Here is a 13206-nt window from a genome sequence, read left to right as displayed (position 1 = left end):
GTCCCTAAAATTTTTATTAAACAATTAATTTAATATAGGTAAAATGGGTATCATCATTACAGCCTATACAGTCCACTGCTGGACATAGGAGTCCACAAGTTTACGCCAAAAATAACGTGATCTCATGTGTTTTGCCCATAGTCACCACGCTGGGCAGGCGGGTTGGTGACCGCAGTACTGGCTTTGTCGCACTGAAGACGCTGCTGCCCGTCTTCAGCCTGTGTATTTCAAAGCCAGGGGGCCCAAAAAATGGGTATGTGAAAATAAAAATCTGTTTATAGTTTTAAATATATTTACTCCTTTTTTCGCTTCAAATTGTTAAATAAATCTATTGCAGCCATGTTTTGATTTAATGAATTATATAAATCTGTGTCAATGAAAATTGTGTTTTTTAGTAATTGATGATTTCTCTGAAGGGCAAGTCCCTGTTTTAAAGACGTCTAACTCTTTGCTGTAATGATTTAATTTTTTTTTTTAAATAAAGTTCCTGTCTTTTTAACTTTTCTCTTAGTTTATGTTTTCTAGAAATTCTATCAAAGATTGAATCTTGGTTATTGACTGATTTTAGGCTCATCCGGTAGGTCCTAGAACAAAAAATACAACATTAAAATACGTAGTAGTAAGTAGTAGTATATACGTGACGGTACTCTGCCAAGTCCACGTTTTGTACCGTACATGTCAGCTTTATCAAAATGGTTTGAACAAACCACATTAGATGAGGATGGCTGTCGTTATAGTTCATTTCGGCTCAGTCGTATAGCATCTACCTATTCTATCTATCTTCTATTAAAATATTCGTTGGAAACCTAAAATCATGATATTTAGTAGTATAATATGAGTAGTTAATTCACAAATTTAAACAGACACAAACGAGTTAAAAATTCATATTGACTTCAATTTAAATAAAACATAAAATCACACGATAAAAAAAACACAATAATGATGTCCACTTTCTACTTAATTATTTTTCTATGATTGCCTACAATTTACTTACCCGCATTTTGGGCTAATGGAAATAAAAATTACTGGTAACACTCCCTCGGTACGTCATTTCGGGACATCGAAATTATAAGTTCCGAATAACCTCAATATTATTTTGGAACAACAAGATATATAAAATTTTGTATGTACTTACGTGTGAAACGATATTTCTTGAAACTTTTTATTCACTTTGGTATTGTTTTTGCACCATTTAATTACATAAGAACGGCATTTTGAAGGCAAAGTTACTGTACGAGGCCCCGTGAGATACTAACGAAAATGAGCGTAGTTTGATGCATATGTGTGCGTGAGCGCGTGTGTTTACTTGAAGGAGCCGAGTTTTGTGGCTTCAGTAACAACATAGGCCGCGCATTATCTACTTTTTTTTACTTCATCTATGACTGTACATTGAATATTTTTTTAAAAGAATACTTGGGTTGTGATCTACAATCGAAACCGAAGCCAAAAATATAGTTTTTATAATTTTTGTCTGTTTGTCTGTGTGTATGTCTGGGATAAACTCAAAAAGTACCTACTTCATGGATTTACTTCAAATTTGGCACGAATATTATTAAGAAGTCGGGTCAACATATAGGCTACAAATTATCACGCTATCACCTACGGGGAACGAGCAGTGAACCTTTATTTCTTCAATGTACTCTGTAACAACGTGTAATCTAACGACGCATATTTGAATGTTTTTGTTATTATGTTAATAACCATGCTATAAGCTAGCTTCACACTATAAATAAAGACATTCTGTAGTATATTTAGTATCAGCAGTGCACCCGTGCGAAGCCGGGGCGGGTCGCTAATAAAAGAATAATTGTGTTTGCTGGCAATCGAAAAAAAAACCGACTTCAATTACATCGACAAGTAATACAACGTAGGTAGACGGAAAAATAGTAAAGTAAATACGCATTATTCAAAGATTACTTCAAAAGTTATGGTTATGGTTAAAGTCTGGTTTCCTTATCATGGTACATAGTATCATGGAATTATTAAAATCGGTTCATAAGGTGCGAAGTTATACCCGAACATAGATAAAATATATATAAACAGCTCGGTGCTAGTTACGCGAGCGCACACATACTAAATAATCCTTTGTCTCAAACTTACATAAAACTTTGAATTTACAGTGTTTTTTACGTGTTTATTACGAACAGTGTTGTGTTTCATATTATAGTACTTGTTTCAAAATCAAATTCTATGTGTATTTTCAATTATTTCTTTGCTTTTGATAGTACTTTTATTGAATAAGTTGTAAACGCGGTGACTTTTAGTGACCTCTAAATCATCCGTTGTCACATAAGAACAAAGACTTTAAAATTCCGCCTAGCTTTTAAACTTCCTCTCTGAATTGGTTGCAATATTCAACCGAATCGTATATTGAGTGTTTGGTCTAGCGGCACGGGGTCTTGCTTTTGTAGTCGCGTGCGCTGTGACGAGCCTGAGTTCAAACCCCGCTTCACTTGGAATTTAAGATTTTTAAATATTAGTTAAATTTTATCAAAATGAAATTTGCTTGCTGCAACTTGACGACAGGTGTCTCTGAGTGCTTGTCGTGTTCAAAGTGTAGTAATAATTATCACATCAAATGCCTATATCCATCTGACAAACGGAAAGAATTACCCACAGATACAAAAAAACATTGGATTTGTCCGGAATGTACGGTGGCTCAGCCAAGATCTGCTAGAAAGGATAGTACACCTGTGCGAGTGCAATCGATGTGTCATTTGCGCAACGATGTTGATAATGTCAATGCTCGTAGAGGCGCCGCATCTGAGGTTTACGATGATTGTGTCTTGGATTTAACTGATAGGACATCGCTTATCGACGTAATTAAATCTGTTATGTCCACTGAATTGGCGAGTTTTAAAGCGGAAATCAATGTTATTATGAATCCAATTAAAGAAGAAATAAAATTAATTAAGAAAGAATTTGAAAATTTTAGAGAAAGTTTGGAATATATTAATACGAAATTCGAAGAAATGGTTAAGCGCACGGATGGTTTTCAGGAGGAGATTAAGGTCTTATCTAAGAAATGTATCGAAATCGGTAAACTGAGTAGTTCCATTGAAAAAATCGAGTCCGAAAACAATAATCGAGAACAATGGGCTCGTAAGTCTAATGTAGAAATATATGGAATTCCCGAAAAGAAAAATGAAAATCTTATTTCGCTGTTACAGACTATAGTTAATAAGACAGATCTACAAATAAATATGAGTACTGATATCGATTTCGTTACTAGGGTGGCCTCTAAAAAGTCTGAAAATAAGAAAACCAAACCGATTATTGTACGTTTTTTATGCCGATGGAAGAAAGATGAATTTTTATCAGTTGTCAGAAAATTAAAGCTCAGAGGTACTGATATTGGTTTTAATGATGGTAACAGTTCGATATTCTTCAACGATCATCTCACCAGCACAAATAAAGCGTTATTGCAATCAGTGAAGAAGGCTGCAAGTGATAAGAATTATAAATATGTGTGGGTGAAAAACTGCAGTATTATGGCTCGTCGTTCCGATACTAGTCCAGTTTTGCACTTTACAAGTTTGAAAGATTTAAACAAAATTGCATGAGGATTATTGTACATATAGTTATGTTATTTAATTTTAATTTTAATGTGTGTTTGATTGTGTTTACTTTCATATTGTTATTATTATTATTGTTAAAATTGATCATGGTATATCGTGTGCTTTTGCGTTTTGGTTTTGGGTACATTATTATTATATATTGGGACATACTCTTCTTTGAGTACAATATTGGACTCTCTCTTGTTTTGACCTTTATATTTGTGATTATTTTTAAACTGATTGTTAATGGCTAAGAATTTCTCAATTCTGTATCAGAACGTCCGCGGCTTACGTACTAAAACAAACTCATTTTTTAGGAGCATCTTGGGTGTGGATTATGATTTTATCTGTTTGACTGAAATATGGCTCTGTGATGGTATTTTCAGCGAAGAACTGTTTGATTCTAGATATTTGGTATATCGGCGTGATCGTGAGTATAAAAATCGTGGTGATAGTATGGGTGGGGGTGTCTTAGTCGCAGTTAAGACAGATATACCGGTTCGATCGTCAGTATCAATTGATGTGAAGAATTTTGCTGGTGAAGTAATTAAAGTCTCTATTCCTTTGGAAATTGGACCTCTCCTTAAGCAGCTTCATATTTATTGTTGCTATTTTCCTCACAGTAGATTCCATGTTGAATCTCTCTGTGATTGTTTTGAACATATCACAAATGAAGTTTTGACGCATCCCGATGATAATTTTTTTATAATTGGAGATTTTAACATTTCGAACTGTATTTGGGATTGGGATGGGAAATTTATGAGCATATGTAACTTCGATGATAGTGACCCTGGAGTTGATTCTTTGTTCAGTTTCTTAAATATTACAGACCTAAAGCAATTTAATAGTGTCCCTAATGAAAATGGGCGATATTTGGATTTAGTAATTAGCAACTCTCACTGTGTTGTGAGTCGCAATGATTCTCCTCTTACAAAGGAAGATGTCCATCATCCCACACTTAAGGTGAAATTAAGTATTGCTTATGATAGATCTACTTTTTCCACTCCTCGTAAGGTACGGTTATTTCGAAATGCTAATTATAATGAAATAAATGAAGTCATATCTGGTATTGATTGGTGTCATTTGCTTAGTAACGGTGATATCTCTGATGCTATTAATTTATTTTATGATACTATTAACTCCATAATTTCGCAATATGTTCCAATAAAAACTTTAAAAGGCGATAAAAGGTATCCTTTTTGGTATACTAATGGTCTAATAAAAATAATATGTGATAAGTTGCGTTGTCATAGGCGATGGAAAATCTATGGTCGAGTATCTGACTACAACATGTTCAGCTATCTGAGAAACCGTCAAAAACAAGTCCAAATTGAGTGTTATGATAAATATATATATCAATCAGAATTAAAAATTAATAGGAATAGTAAATTTTTTTGGGCTTTCATTAGGTCTAAAAGGGCTTCAGTAAATATACCTAAAGATGTTTTTTTCAAGAATGAGTGCACCTCCGATGCAAGTAAAATATGTCAATTTTTTAACGAACACTTCAAATCTGTCTATTCAGCGCCGCCTAACATTGCTAGTTCTTATGGGTCCCAAGGTAATGTGTCTTCTAATAGTAATTTGTCGTTAGGACGTATTGAGCTTACCGTTGATATTGTTATGAAATATCTCAGGCAGTTGAATGTTGATAAGGGTTCGGGACCGGATGGCTTGCCACCTATTTTTTTGCAATTGTGCCACAAATCTTTGGCTTATCCGCTTCTGCTTTTGTTTTCTATATCTTTACGATCGGGTATCATGCCTGATATTTGGAAACGATCTTACGTTGTTCCTGTGTACAAGTCTGGTGATAGGCATAATGTTGAAAATTACAGACCGATTTCAAAATTGTCTACTGTTGCTAAATTGTTTGAGAAAATTGTGTATGACAATATTTATCCGAGTCTTAGACCTTTCTTAATGAGTCAGCAGCATGGGTTTGTGGACGGGAGATCAACGGAGAGTAATTTGTGTGAGTTTGTCCATCGCGTTTCTATTGCCATGGATCAGGGTTACCAGGTGGATGTCGTGTATACCGACTATTCTAAGGCATTTGATAAGATACCACATGCAATATTGATAAATAAACTAGAAAGAGTCGGTATACATGGCGATCTACTTCGATGGCTTTCTTCTTACCTATATAACCGTAGCCAAGCAGTGACAGTGAAAGGGCATGTTTCCTCTTTTGTGCCCGTTTCTTCTGGTGTACCCCAGGGCTCGCACCTTGGTCCTCTACTTTCCAATATTTTTATAAATGATATACATAAAATTTTCGAGAATTCAGATATACTTCTTTATGCTGATGACATGAAAATTTTTAGGTGTGTATCTAATAATTCTGACTGCATACTACTTCAGAGTGACTTAAACAAATTGTGTGATTACTGCTCAGTGAATTCTATGTATCTGAACATAAAAAAATGCTACGTGATATCCTTTTCTCGTAAGACTAACACAATTAATTTTAATTATCAACTTAATCAAGAGACAATAACACGAGTTACCGAGGTGCGAGACTTGGGTGTTTACATCGATAGCAAATTGACTTTTAAGTCACATATTAATTTTGTTACTGCTAAAGCATTCCGAATGCTTGGCTTTGTGTTGAGAGTGGGACGTGATTTTAAAAATGTCAGCACAATTATTCTCCTTTATAACTCTTTTGTAAGATCTATCTTGGATTACTGCTCAACTGTATGGAATCCATTTTACAAATGTCATGTTGCTCAATTGGAAAAAATTAATTATAAATTTAAAAAAATTTTAAGTTACAAAGCTTCGCCGCATATTCAAGATATCCCGTATATTCCTTATTTAGAAAATCGTCGATTGGAGAGAGACCAAATATTTTTATTTAAGTTACTTCGTAATTTTATTGATTCCCCTTATCTAGTTAGTCATATATTATTTAGGTGTCCCAAAATAAATACACGTAATCAGTCCCTATTTTATGTGCCTAGAACTAGGACCAAATATACGCAGAATAATTTTACTTTTAGAGCATGTAAAATGTACAACCAATGTTTTCATCACATTGATTTTGCAACTTGTTCAGTGCAATCTTTAAGGAGTGAATTACGATATGCAATAAATTTTTAATTTTTAATTTATCATTAATTGTTTACATAATTCATGAATTTCTAGTAGGTTGGTTTGATTTTGTTATAAATTATTTTAATTATAATTGTATTATAGTTGGTATGATTAATTTTTAATGTTGTATATATCTGAATTTTATTATCTTTTAATTATTTATTATTTAATTTATGATTGTATGAAATGTTTCTATTCGTACATGTTTACCAAATTATTCAATTTACTACTGTTTGAATTATTTATATTTCTGTGTGTATCGATTATTTCTGATTAATGTGTGCTTTTTAGCTTATTAATGAATTGTTTACTATTGGAAACTTTATTGGTTTATGTATTAGTTTTATATGATTTTTTTCTTTGTATTATTGCACTGTTTGTTTCCTAAATACAATAAAATAAATAAATAAATAAAATAAAATAAACGCATGAACAGCACCAAAAATACCTACGATTATACCTTTTAAAGTAACATTTATTTACCCATTTCTTCTTTACATTTCATATCTACAGAAAAATCTCATAGATGGCGCTGCTTTAAAATTGTCTGGTCTACTTATATTCATTTAATTATGTTTATCGGCTTAGTTATATTGCGTGATTTTTAGTGTGAAGGTAGCTTATATAGCATGGTTATTAACATAATAACCACGAAATTCAAATATGCGTCGCTGGATTACACGTTTTTACAGAATGCGTTGAGGAAATAAAGGTTCACTGCTCGTTCCCGGTAGTCGATAGCATGATAATATGTAGCCTATATGTTGACCCGACTTCTTAATAATATTCGTACCAAATTTGAAGTAATTCCATGCAGTACTTTTTGAGTTTATCCCGGACATACATACAGACAAACAGACAAGAATTCTAAAAACTATATTTTTGGCTTCGGTATCGATTGTAGATCACACCCCAAGTATTCTTTTAAAAAAATATTCAATGTACAATTTTGACTTTCTTACAATTTTATTATATGTATAGATACGGTCGAATTGAGTAACCTCCTCCCTTTTTAAAGACGGTTAAAAAAGATTTGGACAAATTTAAAAATCCAGGCAAATGATTGAAGCTAGGGTTTTTAGGTTTCAGGTAGAAATCTTGTTACTAAAAATAAAAACACTGCAAATTCTAACTACTGTCATAATTTTTATTAGACAAGCAATTCACTGTACATCTTGACTTAACTATTGTTAATTATACGCCGTATAACGTAACAATAAATGTTTATTACAAAATATAAATAAAATATTAGGTATACACAAGAACATAAAAAATAGACTGCAGTTTTTTAAAATGTTTAAAGTGTTTTTATATAATTTTCAACACATTGTTGATTTAAAATAGTAAATACATGGTAATATTGATGCGCCTTTTTACGTGGTAATAGTTTTGAGAATTACTACCTTATAAAAGTAAAAATAGATAATATCATTTAAGATCATATTATAGTTGACATCAAATTGTGTTTATAAAAGATAATAATGTACACTACATAACATAACAAATTCGGCCAAAGTTACAGTCTATATTTTAACACAAAGGAACTTTAACTGCTGTTATAAAACCCTATTTAAAAATGATGTAGAACTGTAGTAAATATTACCTATTTCCTAAGTTCAGCAAAAATTTTGTTTTCTACGACAGTTAACACTAAGCAAGTAAATGTATTGCAGGTGGCATTTGACATTTAAGGAGGATAAGTATTCTATACTTTCATTTATAAAAACGTTGCAAATTTCATTAAGGTTTTATTATGACGTCAAGCGCTTGAACTCGTTACGTGTCATGCCGTAGTAGTAGCCGGTAGGCGTATGGAATTCCGTCCATATATTTAAATACATTATCATAATATGCATATAATATTCGTAAATTTTTGATCCTCTAACTGTATTATATTTCGTTCGGGAAATGAAATATGTCTCAATCACAATCATAAAATACGTCACTTTTTTTTTGGTTTTAAAACTACATAATATTTTGCACTAGCGACACGCCCGGGCTTCGCACGGGTGCAATGCTTTTACTAAATATAAAACAGAATGTATTTATAGTGTGAAGCTAGCTTATAGCATGGTTATTAACATAAAAACATTCAAATATGCGTCGTTAGATTACACGTTACAGAGTGCATTGAAGAAATAAAGGTTCACTGCCCGTTCCCTGTAGGTGATAGCGTGATAATATGTAGCCTATATGTTGACCCGACTTCTTAATAATATTTGTGTCAAATTTGAAGTAAATCCATGCAGTACTTTTTGAGTTTATCCCGGAAACACATACAGACAAACAGACAAAAATTCTAAAAAAACTATATTTTTGGCTTCGGTATCGATTGTAGATCACACCCCAAGTATTATTTAAAAAAAATATTCAATGTACAGTTTTGACTTTCCTACCATTTTATTATATGTATAGATAACACGTAGACATTTGAAATTTTCATAGAATTGATGAAAGAATTATATTGTATGTGTACTCTTCGTATAGAAAAGTTGAACTCACACTGACTGCATTTCATATGATTTAAAAAAAAAGACTAATTTTTAATGGGATATTTTTAATTGCACATCAAAAAACATTACCCAGCAATATATTTCTATTAATTAAATCATTTTTACATCAAATATATCATTCCACAGTAAGTGAACCAATTGATTAATTATCAAAACTAACATTACAAATATTTCGAAAAATAACATTAATTGTTGATTGTAGTATTTTTTTTTCTCTCAAATATACGGCAAAAAGTTATTTTGTACACAGGATAAACTATCTATATATTAATACGTGAACCAAAAACTTTGTACCCCTTTTTACGAAAATTGCGCGGACGGAAGATTATGAAATAAATATATTTTTTTTAATTAAGTATCTCTTTTGTGTCTGTAGTCAAATTGAGAATTTTAAAAAAAGGTCTTTATTCATTATTTTTTTCATTTAAATTTTATAGGGGAAGGTTTATATGTATAATATATGCATAATATAGAAGATGAACACAGATAGTTTTAGAGGTTTCTAATGTGATGTCGTAAATAAACCCTTTTTTTGCGCTTACATTACAAATATTTATTTAAAATTTTAGGATCAGCATTGCACCCGTGCGGAGCCGGGGCGGGTCGCTACTTATTTATAAAATGCTATTTAGTACTTGGTCAATGACGTCTATAAGAAATCATGATATACAAAAAACATAAATTTACCGAGCGCGTCTTTTGAAATTTTAAATATTTTATATATCAAGCAAGTTTTGAGATGCAATTTATGATTAATAGGAAGCATGCTGCAAGAATAGTTGATTTGCTGTGCAATCAGTATTTTTGATTGGCATTGGGATTTATTCCTAGTACAAAGTGGACATTTTTTGATTTGCAATTAAATACAATGCCCATTTTCCCATTACCCATTTACCCATTGTTAATAAAGGAGAGCGCAGGATCAATTTTTATACTTAGATACTTTTAAACTGTTAACACTTAAGATGTTTTTATACTTCAAACAAGAAAATAACGATGCTGCGAAAAAGTTGACAAACAAGTTTCAAATAAATAAATAAGGTACCTTCGGCTAATGTCGGACTATTTTTCGATGAGTTACACGTCTTTTAGAATTTATTTGAGAGACAATTCCTAAGGTTATGAAAAAAAAAAAAATTGTTGCTTATAAATATATATTCTTTACCTTTATTATTTTTCTTATTTCTTTACACGCAGTAAATAATTTTATGCAAGCTTAAAGTTAAGGTAAAAATAAAAAATAAATTCAGGGAAAGACCAGACTTAAGCATGGTTATTCGGTACTACCAAGTAAAAGATCAAGATACCTTGTATCTAATAGGATTACAAAAATAAGGAACACTACCTACGTAAACTTAAAACTTTTTCTAGTTCTTAACTTTTGGGAATAGGAATAATGTATTCTTGCTTTTTAATTAAGATTTTTTTAAACAAAAACAGCAAAAATTTCCGGTCGAACTAAAGTTTAAATTATAAATTAGTAACTAGTATTATCTGCTAACTACACCACATAATATAAATTTGTATAGTACTTATTAAAAAAATCTTTGAGAATCTAAGAAATTATGTAATCAAAATGCTCGATGTTTTTTTTTATGATGTTACTAAAATATGATTAAGATTGAATCTCCATCTACAACTATTCAAAATAAATTTGAGCAAATGAAATCAATGAAACAATAAACAAAATCATTATATACTTTGATAAATACTTAAAAAACAAAAAACTTGTCATATAATTGTATGAAGTAATTGTATATTCACAGAATGCAACAGACGCGTTATAAATCAGAGCATCAAACGCAAATCAAAGAGCGGGGCGTAGTGAAACAGTCATGTATTCTACGTTGACAACACTAAGAAACTGTAGTTTGTCACACTATATACGAAATACGAGTTATATGATCTTACCTCATGTCCGATCTTAGCTGAACGCACCTTAAATAAACATAATTTTTAGGTTTGTTGAAATAATTATATATCTGTTAATAATAAAAAATATTATTATATTATATATATATATAAAACAAACATAAGAAAGTAAGAAAGAGAACTATTTTTCCTGTGCGTTTGACAATCAAAACGGACACGTTCTGATGCACAGTTGCACACGCACAAGACGCTTATACGTTAGACATATTTTTAGACTTTGTATACCTACTTACATAGGTATCGGCACGGATATTGAGCGCTCGGCTACAGCGTAGGAATTGCTTCGCATTATGGAGAAGTCGCCAACAAAATATTTAAAAAAAAGAAGTAAAATCAAAAAGTATTTAGTAGTCATCAAATATCTATATCTAAGGTAAAATATGGTGAAGTAAATGTGAAGGTCAGCGCTCCATATCCGTGTCTAAAACTACTTCTTAAATTACTTTGATCCAAAAATATGAATGGTGTATGAATTACACAACACTTAGCTACTGAAGCGGTTTTGGTGACAACATTAAGTAATGTAAGCACACCCATAATATTTCAAATATTTACACGCTTTGTAAATATAAGTAATTTGCTGTTTGATTAAATTTACTCTATAACTTTAAAAACAAAAAGTTAATTATGACAAGAAATAATTAAAACATAATTTTAATATTTTAAAACTTGATAGTAACTTTATATTACAAAAACGTAAAGAAATTTGAAATTAACAATTTAACTTGCAATTAAATATTCTTTAATATTTTTTAAAACTATATAAACGGTAAAAAAATAGATACAGAAAGAAGTATAACATTACATGATATATACAAAGTGAAAATACTTTATAATTCTATTCAAATATAAAATTATTTACAAATAACTATTATTTAGGTTACTCTGACTGACAATAAGGTTTCATATCATATTTTTCTGATTTATTATCCTACTCTATGATGAAAGACAAATAATTATTCATTCTATGTTTTGAGATTAGACGGAACAAAAATAAAGTCCTTTCTATAAATAGTACACGTAAAGCGGTGTAGGTTTTAAAATAATTTATGCAACATCTACTTTTTGCTTGATACTAAATTTAAAAGTATTATGTATTAGTTATTAACTATTGACATAGCTGTAAAATAAGTGTATTTATTAGAAACATGTTAGGATAGATAATTAAGGAAAATGTTACCATGTTCGTATTTTGTGGAAACTTCTAGCTGGATTATAGAGAAGAAATAGCAAGTTTTATTTAGAAAGAGGCATTGAATAATTTAATTATACGGTTTCAAATTCATCTTAAAGTCTTGGTTACAGGAGCTTGTCTAACATACAACAGTCTACACTTGTATGTTAAAGTAAATAAGTAATTCATATTCATTATGTATCACATTTTAAATTCATTATTTAGACGCCACTAATAACTCAAAAACTTCTTCGTAATTTGTATTGAATAACTATTTTAGACGAACGTAAAGCAAAATTTCATTTAAAAAACGTTTATTTGAATGGCTAGTAATTTGACAGTAATTAGCTTAAATGTGTAGTATAAAAAAGCACAATAAATAATCAGTTCAAACTTGTTGATATGAAATGTCGAACAAGTATAGTCTTAATTTTTTTTTCTAGAATCTGTAATTATGTTAAATATTCATAGACATTAGTCATTTTTTTTTTTTTTTGATAAATTGTCTAGATATATAATTAAGGATGAGGAACCTAAAACTATTTTTTCTGTGGTTTATATTACTAACTAGTAAAATATTTTGAAATTATTTTAAAACCACATAATAAAAGGAGATCAATCATATTAAGAAAACTAATTTTAGAACATTTCAAGAACTGTACAATGCTTACGCGATAAATTACAAAAGGCGTTTTATATCTATTTGATTTTCTTTAAATACTGTTAAACATAAGTATAATTTATTTTGTCACAATTCAATTTCTTGTAATGACAAATATTTGATTTCTACTAGGATTTTTAAATTCTTATTTAATTTAACTCTGAATTTTATACGCATATTTTACAAAAATCTCAAATAAGTTAGAACCAAAAAAAAAGTTGGCCTGGTGCCTTTATCTTAACCAACCTCATAGAAAAATGAAATCACATG

At 30.5% G+C, this 13206-nt stretch overlaps 1 protein-coding gene across 1 annotated transcript; it reads left to right on the top strand.

Moving 5' to 3' along the window:
* Positions 1-2495: 2495 nt before the first annotated feature.
* Positions 2496-3563, top strand: LOC123667715. The gene has a single exon (XM_045601558.1). It carries the CDS (start codon positions 2496-2498, stop codon positions 3561-3563), a length of 1068 nt encoding a protein of 355 aa, XP_045457514.1.
* The last annotated feature ends 9643 nt before the right edge of the window (positions 3564-13206 follow it).

The sequence above is a fragment of the Melitaea cinxia genome, chromosome 3, assembly GCF_905220565.1.
Source record: "Melitaea cinxia chromosome 3, ilMelCinx1.1, whole genome shotgun sequence".
Taxonomy (NCBI): Eukaryota; Metazoa; Arthropoda; class Insecta; order Lepidoptera; family Nymphalidae; genus Melitaea; species Melitaea cinxia.
The sequence above is the reverse complement of the archived record's forward strand: the minus strand, read 5'-3'. Positions and strand labels throughout refer to the sequence as shown.

Coding starts and splice junctions, on each gene's coding strand:
- LOC123667715 (XM_045601558.1), top strand. CDS start 2,496: ATGAAATTTGCTTGCTGCAACTTGACGACAGGTGTCTCTGAGTGCTTG.